At 47.7% G+C, this 16,725-nt stretch overlaps 1 protein-coding gene across 3 annotated transcripts; it reads left to right on the top strand.

Moving 5' to 3' along the window:
- The first annotated feature begins 3,486 nt into the window (after positions 1–3,486).
- LOC125552923 (silicon efflux transporter LSI3-like) lies at positions 3,487–12,793 on the top strand. Of its 3 annotated transcripts, XM_048716648.1 has the most exons (5): positions 9,644–9,787; positions 10,034–10,041; positions 10,294–11,758; positions 11,847–12,036; positions 12,142–12,793. In XM_048716648.1, the coding sequence occupies exons 3-5, from the start codon at positions 10,514–10,516 to the stop codon at positions 12,408–12,410; spliced, it is 1,704 nt and encodes a 567-aa protein (XP_048572605.1). In that variant the 5' UTR covers positions 9,644–9,787; positions 10,034–10,041; positions 10,294–10,513; the 3' UTR covers positions 12,411–12,793. The 3 variants fall into 3 exon arrangements, with proteins under 3 accessions (XP_048572607.1, XP_048572605.1, XP_048572606.1); XM_048716650.1 differs by lacking the exons at positions 9,644–9,787; positions 10,034–10,041 and adding an exon at positions 3,487–3,803; XM_048716649.1 differs by lacking the exon at positions 10,034–10,041 and having other exon boundaries at positions 9,653–9,787.
- Positions 12,794–16,725: the final 3,932 nt, after the last annotated feature.

Genomic DNA, 16,725 nt, shown 5'->3' with positions numbered 1-16,725 from the left:
TGCTATGCTTAATGCTTGTCACTAGGGCCGAGTGCCATGATTGTTCTTGATCTGAACCTATTATGTTTTCATCAATATATGAGTGTTCTTGATCCTATCTTGCAAGTCTATAGCCACCTACTATGTGTTATGTTCCGGCAACCCCGAAGTGACAATAATCGGGACCACTCCTGGTGAAGACCGTAGTTTGAGGAGTTCATGTATTCACTATGTGTTAATACTTTGGTCCGGTACTCTATTAAAAGGAGGCCTTAATATCCCTTAGTTTCCACTAGGACCCCACTGCCACGGGAGGGTAGGACAAAAGATGTCATGCAAGTTCTTTTCCATAAGCACGTATGACTATATTCGGAATACATGCCTACATTACATTGATGAATTGAAGCTAGTTCTGTGTCACCCTAGGTTATGACTGTTACATGATGAGCCACATCCGGCATAATTCTCTATCACCGATCCATTGCCTACGAGCTTTCCATATATTGTTCTTTGCTTATTTACTTTTCCGTTGCTATTGTTACAATCACTACAAAATACCAAAAACATTACTTTTGATATCGTTACCTTTTGCTATCGTTACCACTACTATCATATTAATTTGGTACTAAATACTTTGCTGCAGATATTAAGTTTGCAGGTGTGGTTGAATTGACAACTCAGCTGCTAATACTTGAGAATATTCTTTGGGCCCCCTTGTGTCGAATCAATAAATTTGGGTTGAATACTCTACCCTCGAAAACTGTTGCGATCCCCTATACTTGTGGGTTATCGGTGGGCGTGGTGGGCCCAATTTGTGCTTGATGGGTCGAGGCATGACCCAGCGATCACCCGAATGTGCTTCTGTATTCATGGTTGATCCGTGGCTCCAGCTGTCGTGATGTTGTGCATCGACGTGGAATCGCCTCTAGGTTGTTGTTGCAGCTTGATCGACGAGCTCTCTTATCTGGCAGCCATTGTCTACTATTGTCAGTGTGGCACATGCAGTGGCTCCCTTAATAGTTTTTAGTGGTTGGGCCCCTTCCTCGGGACTCAAGTAGATGTAGGGGTGTAGGGCCCTCGGCAAAAGCCTTGTTTTCGATCGATACCGACGATGATGGAGCAGTGGTTCTCTCCCTCCTTTGGAGCAGTTGTCAAAGATTCCTTCTCTCCATCAGACAAGGGTTGTTGGTTCTTACGTTTTTCATGGTAGTTGATGGTGTGGCCAGCCTTTTTCCCAAGATTGGTGGGGAGGTTCTGGGCATTTTTGGTGAATGCTCAAGTCTTCGACAAGGGTTGATGTCAGCAACGACGGCGCCCACGTGCGTTTTTTTTCTTGAAGGGTTGAAGGCATCTCCAAAGAGCTCGCACACATCTCTTCAAGCTGAAGGCTTGTTGACAGTGGAGGTCATGTTTTTCCAATGGAGACATTGTTGTTTCTTTTCCTTTTCTTTGTCGTGGGTTTTGCAGAATGGTCCCTTAATCAATCGTGTCATTGTGTGGTTTTCGGTCTACTTTTCCTTATGAGAAAAGTATGTTTTTGATCCGTCAAGTTCCCCAAAAGTATAGACTTAGTCCCTCAAAATTTTTTGGTATACATTTGGTCCTTCAATTCTCAAAACCGTATAAGCTTGGTCCAAAACCAAATTTTAAGCACGTTGACCAAGTTTGACCGGCGAACAGTAAATTCAAAAAAAGGAGCAAAAAACAGAAATTTTGTGGCAATCAAGATGCTTGGGTGCGCCAGGCGAGTGAAAATTTGTGTGGTGTTTCGATTTTTGAGGAGCTCGTGGCAAAAAGAAAAAAAATTGGCTCACAAAAAAAAGCCAATTTTATTGCTAGAGCTCCTCGGATGTTATTTGACCACAAAAAATTGCACACACCTAGAGCACCCAAGCATGTTGGTTGTCATGATATTTCAGTTTTTTTTTGAATTTTTTGCTATATTTTCAAACTTACTATTCATCGGTCAAACTTGGCCACCGTGGTCAAACCCGGTCAAATCCTGGTCAACATGCTCAAAATCTGGTTTTGGACCAAACTTATTCAGTTTTGAGACTTGAAGGACCAAATGTATACCAAAAAATCTTGAGGGACCAAGTCTATATTTTTGGGAAACTTGAGGGACCAAAAACATACTTTTCTTCTTCCTGTAAATCCGACTAACTCTATTCTTCTTTAGGCCTAGTTGTCGATGAATCCCTGTGTCCAACTTTCATTACCTACATGAAAAACGGAAGCGCCAAATACACAACCAATACAAGGTGCTACGCCGAATAATACCATTGTCTATAAACAAATAGCAAGATATTAATATAAAACCATCTAAAACAGGACAAGTAGACCCCCAAAGGCACAAACATGCCCCAAACGTAGTAGACGGGAGGGGACGCTCCAGCGCGCCCACGACAGTTTGGCCCTCTCCTAGCAGATCCACCATAACAATCATCATGGTGTTCTGTTATGTTTTCATTTGGGAGGAGAGTAGTCAGCTCATATTTGGCAAGATTCTCTCGTGGGCACTGAAAGTCTAATGAGACAGACGACTAGAGATCGAAAACCTTACTATTTTTATTACTGACAGGCTAACCATCCAAGCCTGCCCTATATGTGCATAATGTGCCTAACAATCAGGACCGGACCGGACAGATGATGAGATCGGTTTTGGTTGGAGGATCGCCATCGCAGCGGCTCTCTTCTTCTTCCGCCCGCCGTACGACGTCATTCGCACGTCAACCAGTCGGTCGCGCGGGTCCGGCCCAGTCCTCTGCTGGATATGATACGCATCGATCGATCGATCCTCTGCCCGCATGCCGCCTTTCTAAGCTATATTGCATTCCATGGTTCAAGCATATGGAAACGTACAGTTCTTAAGGCGCCATTGATTTTGGTGATGCAACCTGTACCCGACCCTCTCCTGTCCCGGTTTGTCAATCATGCATCTAATCCATAGCATCATCCATCCATCTGCAGGATCGTTTATTTGCTCGGTCAGCGAGTGGCTATCTTCGTCTCGATCGATCGGTCTCCACCAGACATGCAGTTAGTACACGTAATCATGCAGTTAGGTAAACTGTGCCTGCTTAGGGCTTAATGGATGCCATGGACTTCCTTACCATGCACACACACATGTCTGGCCGTCTGGGCTCTGGGTCTCTCCCTCTCCCACGCACACACAAGACGGATCGGAAGGATGGATATGGCGGGTGGATACGGACGGCGATTGAGAGCGACGAGGCAACAGTCTTCCAGGGGGGTCGAAAGGGATCGGGTTCAGACTGGCCAGGAGGGAGGGATATGCATGCAGCAGGCACCTTTTTTGCTGCGCCGTCGCCGTCGCCATTAGAGGCCGGTGTCCGTACCCCCCCCCCCCCCCCCCCCCCCCCCCCCCCCCCCAGCCCTGCTCGGTCGATGCAGGCACAACAGTTGGGTTGGTCTCAAAGTCCCACGTCGTCCCGCCGGTCGGCCCCGCTTATTTATACCTCCCCGGCCGGCCGGCGTCTGATTCACTTCACCATCCAAAGCATCCGGCCAGGCCGTCCCCGCCGTGCCCGCCCTCGTATATACGCAGCTGAGGTGAACCCAGCGCCGCTGAGCTCCCCGCCCGCGCGCGCATTGCACGGACTGATCTATCTTCCACCGCCCCCGGCCGGCCGCCCGACCACACCGACTTGGCAGAAGCAGCAATCCTGCCGGGCCGGGGATCAATCTCTGGTGTATCTTTGGGGTTGGGACGGAAGGCGACCCGGCCAAGAGGTCGAGGAGCCACCGTGCCGGAGCGAGCTGCCACCGGCCGCGTGAGGCGTCGTCGATCGACCAGGCATTTCGTAAGTTTCCCTGCATGCGCCGTCCTGATCTGGTTTCTTTGTTTCGCTGCTTGCTTTGCTCGAGTCTTGGTGACACCGATCGTCGATCGATTCCGTCAGGCATTCAGCTGCCAGCTGCATCCCTATTTCCTTCGTTGTATCTTTTCTTTTTTTGCGGGGGTTGTATGTGATGTGATTATATGGTCTGATATAATTGTCCGGCGAGACGAGCGATACGCTGCTAATACTCGCTGTGAGCATTATATAGCACCGCGAGGCAACAAGAACGTGGATACCCACTGGACTGGTGTGGGCTGGCCTAGAAGGATTGTGGCGTGGCCTGGGCCAGCCCAAAGTAGGCCCGTGAGGGGATGTATGCTAACCTGAGAATTGTGTCTCAAAAAAAAACCTGAGAATTGACCCACCCTGCTCACGAAGAGCAAACTGAATACGTGGCTGTTTCTAAAAAAAAGAGAGAAAAATATACTTTTTGTCCCTCAATTCTTGGCGGAGTCTAGATTTGGTCCCTCAACTCCAAAACCGAACAACTTGCACCCTTAACTTCTGAAACCAGACAAGATTCATCCTGGTCACGGTTTTGACCGGTTTGGGTGACGTCCCACCCTAGTTTTGACCGTTCCGACTCAAATTTGCCTAGATTTTCCAAGTCCACGTAATGTTTTCAAATTCGTTTACTTTTTTCAAATACATGATGCTTTTTAAAATTTGTGTACTTTTTTAAATCCGCGTACTTTTGAAAAGTACATAAATGTTAAGAAATCACGGATTTGAAAAAAGTATGCGAATTTCAGAGCAGTTCGCTGATTTGAAAAACATGTGTTTATTTTTGAAAAAAAATACGCGACCTTGAAAAAAGTACGCGGAGTTGAAAAGTGTATGTGAGTTTCAAAAAATTCACGGATATAAAAAGATTACAGGAATATGAGTGAGCACAGGTCAAAACTGGGGTGAGTAAAGACCAAAACCGGTCAAAACCGAGTCCAGAGACGAACCTTGTCCGGTTTTGATAGTTGCGGATTCAAGTTGTCCGGTTTTGAAGTTGAGGAACCAAATCTAGACTTCACCAAAAATTAAGAGACGTAAAGTATACTTTTCTCAAAAAAAAATAGGTACATAATCAGCAAGAAATACATGGCACGACAAGCATAAACATAATCAGCTATCCATCGGGAGTGAGACCGGTCTTTGACTCTTTATTATATTGTAAACCAAAACCACGAGATCTTAAGTATCCTTTTTTTTATTTAGGTGGGGACGTAGGTTGATTCCTTTTGCTGGCGAACCCACAGGAATGCCGTACTTCCTCTGCAAAACAGCAGGGTGGACCGTCGACGTGGCTGTATCTTGCACCACCGAAACAAAACAACCAAAATTCGTGTGAAACACGAGACGTTGGTAGTTGTCCGTTTCGCGCTTAATCCGCGGGGTTTAAAAAAACGGATGGCGTCGGCCACCCGTCCAGCCCGGAAGCGCGACAGCTTGACAGGCAGACGCCGATCCCCGAACGAAATTGACAAAATAATATGCTAGACTTTTCTTTCAGCTCGCTTGGCATGTTCTCTGCAGCAGCTTGGCACTTTTACGGCGAGCGGTTGGCTTTCCGGCGCAAAGCGACGGCGAGGAAAGATCCAGCGTGATCTTGTCCTGCCACACACAACACACGGGTGCAAAAGTCGAGTTTCCTTTTCCTTCTGCCTCGGTAATCGGACGGCTGGATACGGCTGCGTGGAAGGGATCCCACGGCGGCCGGCCGGCGGTGTGAAGACGTGTGTGCACGGCCGCACGGGAGATGTTATTTGTTGGTGGACTGTCCAGCTCGTACGCGCGATGTCGTCATGCCCACGCACCCGATTGCTCATCAGAGTTCGGAGACAGATTTACACACAAGGATTTTGCTCCCCGCGAAAAGGAAAAGAAAGGGGGGGGGGGGGGGGGGGGGGATTTTGCTCTGTCTCTGAGTGCTACTGTTATTTGTTCTCCTATAATCGAAAGCAAATCGCTGCGACATGACTTGGAAACGAATCATATCGCGAGACCAAAAAAGAATCACGACACTGTAATAAATTTCAATAATTTTCTAATAATAGCTGCAGTAATACGAATCTCTCTTTGCTTGCAATTAGGCAAGGAAGACGCGGACAAGTGGCTGGTTTGCCCCTTTTCTGCTGAAAAGGAGCTCGCCACGATAATTTTATGCATCAAACATTGTTTCTAGATGGTCGGAATATATTCTGATAAGACATTACTTGTCTAGAGTTTTCACTGCCGACCTAGTTTGAATCATTATTATTGGGTGGTGGGACCCTTAGCATAACATGCATGAATGCAATGGTGATTTCAACCGTAATTGAACCCGGACGAAGCAACTTGGCCTGGAGTCCCTACCTCGATCAAGAAAAAAAATTAATGGTTTCAAAAAGCTTCTTATTTATTATTATTTTTTTTGAGGAAAAAAAAGCTTCTTATTTCTCATGAGTCTGATCCTGGGATTAAACAGATTTTCTTTGGGCTAATTTTTTCGCCGAAGTGTTTTAAAAGGTTCACAGATTGTGAGTCTGCTTCGACAGTGCGTAAACCTGTAGCTGTAAAATGTCTGTAGCAACTTCTCCCCCCCCCCCCCCCCCCCCCCCCAAAAAAATGTCTGTACCAACTACTGTATCGTACAGTACGTGTGTCCAAACGGACAGTAGAGCAAAGACTTGGACACGGAAGCGCTGGTGGGAACCGAGAAATATTTTTTTTGGACAATTTTGTGGGAACCGGAGTCCCCCACGTTTGGTGCCGCTTTTGTCAAAAATCTCTCATGCAGTGGGCCCGGACATCATCACTTCCCCCATGCCAAAAGCTCTCCCACTGCCAAGCTTTGTGCTCTTGGCAGTCCGTTAGCTGCACTTTCTTCCGATGCTAGCATTAGCACCAGATTACTCGATCGCCATTGGTCGGCAATGCAATTGGTTAGCGCGACGAGGTCGTGACATCTGAGCTCAGCACAGCACTCCGTGGACGTGGATCAGGCCAGCCACATCGGAGGCAGTGCTACTGTACTACCCACACAGTGTGTGCGCGCGCGCGTGGATGGATCTGAGGACCACGCAGGCCGTGACGAGACAAGAAATGGTGGGCTCTGGAGCAGCCCACAGCCCATGGCATGAGCATTGTAGCGTCCCAATCTCATCTCTCTTCCCCTTTCCTTTTTTTTAAAAAAAACCACCTCATATATTAATTAACCAACAGAGTTATTACAATTACTCATTACAAAATTCATCACACAGGCCGGAACATCATTAACAGGAATACCGTCTGACCTATTATCAAAACTATACTTAGCAATAAGATGAGCCACCACATTGGCTGATCGGTTAATCTTTGAAATTTTGACCATAGGTAGCATCTTGGAAATACTCATTGCTTCCTTCTTCAAATCAAATAGCGCTGACCTGTCAAAATTATCCTTTGCAAGAGACGCAGCAACAAGCACACAGTCAGTCTCAAAACTATCCTTTCCTTTTTGAACTGGCACTGCAGTGACCGCCGAGCAGCAGTAGTCTCCATGACCGAAGCCTCCCGCGATTATTGTCGAACCAACAACAGCAGAACGGACGGTGGAGATGGCGAATCAGCGAGCAGCGCACGCGTTTTCGCGTCCTTTTCGTGAGCGCATGCATACAATACATACGCGGGTTGGGTTTCTGCTCCCCAAGCTCAACGGGTTTCTTGGATGCGAAGAAACGGCGCCATCAGCATCAGGGAATCGCTGGCGGCATCAGCTGCTGGCCCGCCACGCACGCACGTCCCACGCGCAAACGTTAATCATCATTCAAATCCATCCAAAGGCAAGGGATCACGGCTCCTTCGTGGCTGGCTACCCGGCTGCCCGGCGAATCACATGCGTTAGCCCGATTGATGACATGCGGAATTGCTAAGACCGCCCTCTTTGAGCAACCCGTGTGTAGTCCTCATGCCATCCTTAGGTTTTTCGAAATGATACAAGAACAAACATAGATAACAAAAAAATAAGATTATAGACCATTTCTTGAATATACAGTGGAGTGCAATTGGGTACATGAGTCTATCACTAAATCGAAATACAGATACAGAATATTCTTATTTAGTATAAATATGTTAAGTTATGCATTCTAGAAAGAGAAAAAACATGTTGAGTTATTCAACTACCTATTTTTCTTTTTTTTACAAAGCCGTCTCCTATACTCCATTGTGTTCTTTCATTCTTCCGTGCTGCCCTCATGGTGCCACCACGGTAAACTTAGTCCCGGTAGTTTTTACATATAAATACTTCAAATTGTCCGAGGTTTTACTTTGAAAATGGCCAACTTCATCCTGAAATTACCATTATAAATATGTCATTTGGTGATCACCGTGGCACACGCGTCGTCGACTTTGCTTTGTCATGCTAAAAGACAAAAACGAATCGTGTCGAGCCAGGGGTGGTCTACTTTCTTTATTTCCTTCATTTTCACACAAAAACCAAAACCTCTTGTGCAACCCTCAAGTAACTGGCAAAACTTTTTATTTTGTGGTGATACGAGTAGGTTTTCGCTTCCTAGCATTGACAAAAGGAACAAACATATCCTGCAAATTTTAGGGAATCAACCAGGTATATAACAAAGGTCAGAGTAAGTTTATATGTTTCGCGTTCGTTGATTCTTTTGTGTTGCCCTCGTGGCATCACTGTGACAAACTTAGGCTCAATGGCTCTTATATAAATGCTTCAATACATCCGAGGTTTTTTGCTTTCAAGAGGCTAACTTCAACCCGAAATTACCACTATAAATATGTGATTTGGTGGTTGTCGTGCCACACACGTCGTCCACTTTGCTTTGTCACGCTAAAATTCAAAATGAATCGTGTCGAGTCAGGGGTGGTCTTAATTAGTTTCTTTATTTCCTTCGTTTTTCTTAGCAAAACAAGATCCACTTGTGCGACCATCAAGAAACCGACAGCACTATTTTTTTGGTGGTGATACGGGTAGGTTTTACAGTTTTCCTCTTTCTATCATAGTCAAAAGGAACAATCTACCCAACAACTTTCAGGGAATCAACCAAATACATAACAAAAGTCGGACCGGGTATACTTTTACCTCTCATGTAAAAAGAGGAGATAAGAGGGAGCACGTTAAATAAACCTCTTAATATAATCTGAAAAACAAATCAAACGGATATTTCCCTCTTTCTGGGAACATCCGACAGTTGGAGTAACAAGGCTAAATTTAGTATGGGTGTGTCTAGGGCACACCCAGATGTGCTCTAGTTATTGCACATCTAAATGAGTGAATCAAGTATGAAGAGGAAAAGAAAAAAGTAAAAAAAAATATCCACACATATCTCAACGTAAAATCAATGACATATAACTTAGATGTGCAATACTTATGACACATCTAGATATGCTGTAGCAAAACTGATTTAGTATTTGTAAAGAAACATGGCTGAAGAAACAATCTGCTGAATTAATCCACTTTTAGTACTCCCCTCCGTCCGTCCCATATAAGAGCGTTTTTTACATTAGTATCCAAAAGTTTCTTTAACACAATTTTTTTTTATGTCTGAATGTGTGGTCCGTTGAACCAGCTAAAAAAAAGGGTGTGGGCGAAGCCTATACCGAAACACGTGGCACATGGCTGCTGGTTGACTCAAAACATGGAGGCACCACCCGGTGTGTGCATAACAAAATGCTGATCCGTTTCTCAAAGAAAAAATGGTGATCCTAGGAGGAGCCTCAATTCATTCATCGTCGTCGGCGGTGGGGCCCGACCGGGGTCGCCTCATCCACGAAAGCTGACCGCCGCTCTCATGGTGGTGGCCGCGGCCCCTCGCCTTTATTTATAGCCGGCCCCTCCTCGCTTTATTCTCGCCTCCACTTACAGACCGCCTCCACTTCTCCACCGCTCCTCCTCCTCCTCGCTCTCGCCGCAGCAGAGAGGACCGCACTGTGGACTATCCTCCTCCACGCCCCTACTCCGGTCCGAGGTCAGCGATCGATCCCCAACCCGAGTTCAATTTCATAGATTTCCTCTCAGGAAACCAGTCTATCTAGAACGCAAGATCCCGTGTCCCGTGCGTGCGTGCGTGCGTGTTCTTGGCACCACTTCACGAACGGATCCGTGACGGTCCCAATCCATTTGGAATTTGGGTCCCGAGCATGTCTAGAACAGAGCTCGAGATCTAGTTTGGATGTGTAGGGTTGTTGATCTTGTCTCGCTTGGATTGTTGCAGGACACAACGTGAGTAGGCGCGGTGGTGCTCTGCTTGCTTCTGCTTCTGCTTCTGCTTGATTGATTGTTGCTATCCATTCCATCCCATATGCGCTGTGCCTGTCCCCGGTTTTCGCTAATCCGCCCGTTTTTTGTGTTCCCCCGGCCAAAATCAAACTCGTTTCGTCCACAGCAGGATCTTTGCTTTCCTTTCTGCTCACTGATCATACCTTCTTTAGCCTCCGGATTTAAAGCTCTTCTTTTGTTGCTCGGATTTTGCAGGATATTCTTGAGCTTAGCTGCGCGTGCATGGAGAGATTGCCGTCGCTGCTGCCGATCGACTCCAGCAGCTGGATCGCTCCTGCGATTAACCTAGTCTGACTTGGCCGCCCGGGGATAACTTGCTGTTCGCTCTACTGTTCTTGAGTTTAGCTGCGACAGGTTCTTCATCTTGTTCCAAGTGCAGAGTAGCTAGCTAGCTAGCTAGTGGAATTCATCCAAGATGGTGCTGGCGCACACGTCCAAGGTGGTGCTGGGATGCGTGGCGTTCGGCATCTTCTGGGTGCTGGCGGTGTTCCCCAGCGTGCCCTTCATGCCGGTGGGCCGCACCGCCGGCTCGCTGCTGGGCGCCATGCTCATGGTGCTCTTCCGCGTGATCTCCCCGGAGGACGCGTACGCGGCCATCGACCTCCCCATCATCGGCCTCCTCTTCGGCACCATGGTGGTGTCCATCTTCCTGGAGCGCGCCGACATGTTCAAGTACCTCGGCAACCTGCTCCAGTGGAAGAGCCGCGGCCCCAAGGACCTTCTCTTCCGCGTCTGCATCGTCTCCGCCATCGCCTCCGCGCTCTTCACCAACGACACCTGCTGCGTCGTCCTCACCGAGTTCATCCTCAAGGTCGCGCGCCAGAACAACCTCCCGCCCCAGCCGTTTCTCCTCGCCCTCGCCACCAGCTCCAACATCGGCTCCGCCGCCACGCCCATCGGCAACCCGCAGAACCTCGTCATCGCCGTCGAGAGCGGCATCTCCTTCGGCCAGTTCCTCCTCGGCGTCTTCCCGGCCATGATCGTCGGCGTGCTCACCAACGCCGCCATCCTCCTCTGCTACTTCTGGCGGTACCTCGCCGTCGAGCCGGCCGACCAGGAGCGCGGCGGCGTCGTCTCCACGGGGCCCGAGCTCGTCGGCGACGACGAGGTCACCTCGCACCGCTTCACGCCCGCCAGGATGTCGCACGTCTCCTCGCTCAACCCGGACGACTTCGACTGCGTCAGCGAGCCCATCATCCGGAGCGCCAGCGTCAACGGCGACCTGCGCAGCAGGAGCGTCAACTCCAACTCCAACGCCGCCGCCGACGCCGACATGCAGTTCTCCATCAGGTCCCTCCGCTCCTCCAGCATGTCGCACGAGATGGTGGAGGTCTCCACCGTCCCCGTCCTCGACGGCGCCTCCTCCAGGAAGTTCACCAGGACCGCCAGCCAGCAGAGGAGCGTCATCATCGAGGACGCGCCGCCGTCGTCGCCCACGGACGACGAGGCCGCCGCCAACGGCGACAAGGACAAGGGGGAGCTTCCCGAGGTGGTGGAGAAGAGGTGGAAGGTGCTGGTGTGGAAGACGGCCGTGTACCTCATCACCCTCGGCATGCTCATCGCCCTCCTCATGGGCCTCAACATGTCCTGGACCGCCATCACCGCCGCTCTCGTCCTCCTCGCGCTCGATTTCACCGACGCACAGGCCTGCCTCGAGAAGGTAACCCACCATGAACCATGAGCATGGCCTACTACTCGTGGCTGATCTAGCATGAATGAACAATGATCGATCACCATGGCATTGGCAGGTGTCCTACTCGCTGCTCATCTTCTTCTGCGGGATGTTCATCACCGTGGACGGGTTCAACAAGACCGGCATACCCAACACCATGTGGGAGCTGGTGGAGCCCTACTCGCGGATCGACAGCGCCAGAGGCGTCGCGCTCCTCGGCCTCGTCATCCTCATCCTCTCAAACGTCGCATCAAATGTTCCCACAGGTAACCAATATAAGTACTTCTGAACTTTGGTTCAGTCCTGGCAATTGCAAACCGCATGCAGTGCTCTGAACAATACATACTTGTGAACTTTGGTGTTTCATTCAGTTCTGCTGCTGGGGACGAGGGTGGCCGCGTCGGCCGCGGCGATCTCGCCGGCGTCGGAGAGGAAGGCATGGCTGATACTGGCGTACGTGAGCACGGTGGCCGGGAACCTGACGCTGCTGGGGTCGGCGGCGAACCTGATCGTGTGCGAGCAGGCGAGGCGCGCGCAGTTCTTCGGCTACAACCTGTCCTTCTGGAGCCACCTCCGGTTCGGGGTGCCGTCCACCATCGTCGTCACCGCCATCGGCCTCCTCATCGTCAGCAGCTACTGAATTCAACCAAGCAAGAAACTAAAAGATGACACTAGTGCCTGCCTTGCAAGGACCATAGCGAAACCCTTTTCTTCTTCAATAATGGAGATTATTACTCATGTAAAATCGATAGGCTTGTCTTGTAACCCGTTTGTGTCTTGTGTATCTCAGAAAAATCAGTGTTGTCATCTTCTCTTGTCGCTAAAGCAGACGGCCGGTAAGGTACGGGTGGCAGACCAAGTAGCCTGCGTTTTCAGATTTCTCAACTTGGAGTTGCAGATACGGTAGGTTCTCGTTGAACTAAGAAATTACTCCTATATTGTAATCTGATTACAGTTTTGGTGTTTCAGAATGATGAATCAACGTGGTCTGTAATCGTGCCATACTTGCATAGTTTACTTTTACATCCACTTGCATAGTTTGTTTTGTTCACTGCACGACTAAAAAATGGATGTGTTGGTCTAGCAAGAACTCACAACAGAAGTCTGCTGCTGCTGCTGTGTAAGATAATAGTTCTGGTAGTACTCAAGTTGGAAAACAGATTGATCAGGTGGATGCTGCTGCTAGTAATGTGGGTCCTAAATTCATTGGTGCCATCTGCTTCAATTGTGGCCAACCGGGCCACTTTATTGGCATGTGCCAACTTCCTAAAGTCTGCTTCATTTGTAAAACCCCTTGCCACCATATGGATGTTTGCCAAACATGGTATAAGCCAATGCCCACTCCCCAGTACAAGGGTAGTGCTAACAGTGGACCAGGCTTCTTCCATATTGAGGTAGAAGACACGAATGAAAGTGGTTGGTAGAACTTCGGCAAAGCAGGCATTTTTTTTTCTTCTAAATGAAGGCAAAAGATTTGCCTCATCTATTAATTAAGAAGAAAATAGAGTTTGTTACGATCGACCCGAAACAACGACATTGATTATTACTCTTGTGACATGGAAGAAAGGAGATTAGGGAAGAGGTTAGAGGAGGTAGAAGAAGAAGCACATACACAACTTGCATCCCTCCAGCCTCCTCTCGTGCAAGGGGCCCACCCACGTGCGCTTGTTGTGGCTCAACTTGGCCTGGCTCGTTAGAAACTGCCGATATAAGTGTTCCCAGCGAGACATGCCCAGAGATGCTTTAAAGTTCGTGCGATGCAGGCCCCACAGTGTATGCGAGCAACCAAATAGGCCGGATTCTTCCCATGCGGGCCTGGTTGGATGGCCGGCTCCCGCATCTCTATCCACAGACTGGTCTGCATTGGTCAGTTGACGGATCCAATGTCTAATTTGGGGGGTCACGGTGGAGATACCCTTACAACCCAAGCCTATCCTCTCCAAACCCTATGAGAGATGAGAGATGATATGTGTGGGCACTGGGTTGCCTCCTCCTCCCTCACTAGTTGTGTTGGTGTGGGAGGTTTCTCCTCCAAAACGGAGTTAAATGCACTGGAGGTCTTAAAAGTTTCGTCGTTGTGTCACTTTAGTCCTATTTTTTTAAAAATGCACCTTTAGGTCCCAATTCTTTCATAAGTGGTTCACCCGAGGTCCTTTTCTTCACTAGCGCTCGCTGACCTGCCCTCGTGGCGCTTTGACCCACGCCACGTCGACACAGGGCCCATCCGCCAGGCGAGAAATTTTGCAATAAGCCCCTCCCGATCTATTCCCCTCTCAGTGGCATCCCATCTCCTCTTTCGCGGCTAATCTGGCGACACTAGAGGCGATCGGCGGCGGCGCCGGCGATGATTTCCTGCATGTGGTGGCGATTTCCGCCGTGCGGTGATGAGCGGAGGTGATCTGGAGGGCAATCTGAGCGGGTGCTCGTCAAGATGCCCCCTCTGCGACGGCCAGTGGGCGATCCTCCTCCCTCTTACGGTAAGAACCCTAATCTTGTCGCTCCTCTGCTCCTATAGTGCTTCTAATCTGCAAGGACTGTGCCATAGTCATAGATTTACTTCGATCTGCACCGTCACATTTAGGATTCCTAAACCGCATGCTCTGATTTGAGGTTAGGATTAGGGTTTCAGTTCTAAATTCCAAAAGACCACTTCTTTTGTAATTTTTTCGCTGCAATACATCAATTGAAATTTGAAAAATTGTTTCCATTGTAATGATAGGACCAAATGAAGAAGTGTTTTCTATTGAAATCAATTATGGTGGGCTGTTTTGTGGATTTGGGTCGAACAAGTCTTATATTGATGGGAAAATCGAGTATTTTGATGGATGTGAAGTTGAGACATGGTCTCCACTTTGGATCAATGACTTTCTGCTGCAGCTAGGATATGATATGGCCCAGTGTAATGTTTATTGGCTGCTCCCTGGTATGAATTTGGATACAGGACTGCGGATTGTAGACTGGGATACAGACACACTTAGCATGTCTGCTGTTGTTCCGAAGTTTCAGCATTTTCAGCTATATGTTGATCACAAAGAATTAACTGGTAACATAGGCTTTGATGATGTGTGCATCACTGGATCTACAGAGCTTCCACCAGTGCTTAGTGCAACAAAGCATGGTGTTAATTTGCATATCAGGAATAGTCCTAGACTAAAGACCAAAGCTATGAAGGGCAAGCTAAATGAAGCACATGTGGGCAGCAGCAGTGGGACAAGGGCTGAGACAGATGTACAAAAGGAGAGAACAAATAAGAGAAGAGAAAGAGTGGAAGTGCATGGGCAAGAAACTGATGACAGTAGTAGTGGCTCAGAGTGGGTTGACTCTGACAATGAAGTTCAGAAGGATGATGATGATCTGTTTGTAGAATGGGTTGATGACAAGCATGAGAAGAAAAATAAGAGGAAATCAGAGTGGATTGATGATAATGACTATGATTCAGAAGAATTGGTTGAACTCAAAGATTCAGATGTTGAGGATGTTAAATCTGAAGAAGATCGAAGTTGAAGTGAAGGACAAACATGGACAGAAGAAAAAGAAGAAGAAGGTAAAGCTTAAAAGATTCAGGCCTGAGAACATGAAGGAACTTGATTTCCACATTGGCATGGTGTTTCTACCAGTCATTGAGCTTAGAGGAGCAATACAGGAGTACATTGTGCAGAATAGAGTGCATATCAAATATCTTAAGAATGATAAGCAGAGAGTTAGGGCTCATTGTGTGGAGGGTTGTACTTGGTATTTGTTTGCTGCACCTGACAGCAGGACAAAGAGCTTTGTGGTGAAGAAATACATTGGAGAACACACATGCTCAAAGGAATGGGAGTCAAGATGGCAATGGGGCCCCGAAACCCGCGTCCCCGTGGGTTTTTACCCTATTAGGGGACGGGGATGGGCATCTTTTCATCCCCGCGGGGCTGTTGTTGGGCACATTATACAACCCGACACGTTTCGTGGGTTTACACCCGTTTCGGTAGTCCCCGAACCCGAAACCCGGCAATACCCACGAAATTACATTATTTTTTTACCACCGTAGTCATCTTACCCCTGAAATCTTAGAGGCCCTGATGTGTTCACAAGATTGGATTAGAAAAAAATATAAAGGTGTGTCTTTCTTTACATATCAACATAAAGTTTATCATTATCATGCTGCAATATTTCATAAGATGTTCATTACTACTTATTTGATTCTCATAGATGCTGACAATGAATAAGGACAAAGCTTTTGGAGTTGTCTTCAAGACATTCAAGAGGGAATGCAGGTGAAGTACAGGTACTTGCAAATTTCATATACCAATCTGCATATTTTTCTCATGTTTAACTTTAGCTTGAGCGAATTTTGATCTTCCCTAGGACTTGGCACTTTGATTTTGCATTGGAAGATTTGAAGATGGTCGTTTGGAGGCTTGGAGATGTGAAATATGCCATGATGATTCCAACTTTAAAGTGATTTGTGAACTATAAGTTCTATTTTAGAACTTATATAGCTGTTGAACCATCTACTATTGTTTTTTGTTGAAATTTACTCAAGTTATGCAGCTGAAATGTTCTTGTTTTGCTTTTGAAATGTTATTCTTTGTCGCCACTATGTTTGTTTAAATATTTTGATTTTATCGCGGGTTCCTCGTGGGTTCCCCGAAACCCGATGGGTTTAGGGGACGGGCAAAAAACTAGCCCCGCACACGGTGATGGGTACGGGGACGGGTTTGCAATTTTCTCGTGGGGATGGGTTTGGGAAGGCAAAACCCGATGGGTTTCGTCCCCGTTGCCATCTTGAAATGGGAGCTGCAGCAGTTTACTGCAAGATACTTAGCAAATAGATATTTGGAAAATTTCAGGGCAGATGATAAAATGTCTCTTCAGGACTTTGCAAGGATAGTGCGGCTTGATTTCAATATGACCACAATAAGGAGCAAACTTTCAAGAGCAAGAAGGATTGCACTAAAGCAAATAAAAGGAGA

The sequence above is a fragment of the Triticum urartu genome, chromosome 4 (assembly GCF_003073215.2).
Source record: "Triticum urartu cultivar G1812 chromosome 4, Tu2.1, whole genome shotgun sequence".
NCBI lineage: Eukaryota > Viridiplantae > Streptophyta > Magnoliopsida > Poales > Poaceae > Triticum > Triticum urartu.
This window is presented reverse-complemented; position numbering and strand designations above follow the sequence as displayed.

Excerpts from the sequence above, each read along its gene's own strand:
- LOC125552923 (XM_048716650.1), top strand. The coding sequence starts at position 10,514 with ATGGTGCTGGCGCACACGTCCAAGGTGGTGCTGGGATGCGTGGCGTTC. Across the intron at positions 11,759-11,846 it reads CACAGGCCTGCCTCGAGAAG|GTGTCCTACTCGCTGCTCAT; the intron begins GTAACCCACCAT and ends TGGCATTGGCAG. Across the intron at positions 12,037-12,141 it reads CGCATCAAATGTTCCCACAG|TTCTGCTGCTGGGGACGAGG; the intron begins GTAACCAATATA and ends TGTTTCATTCAG.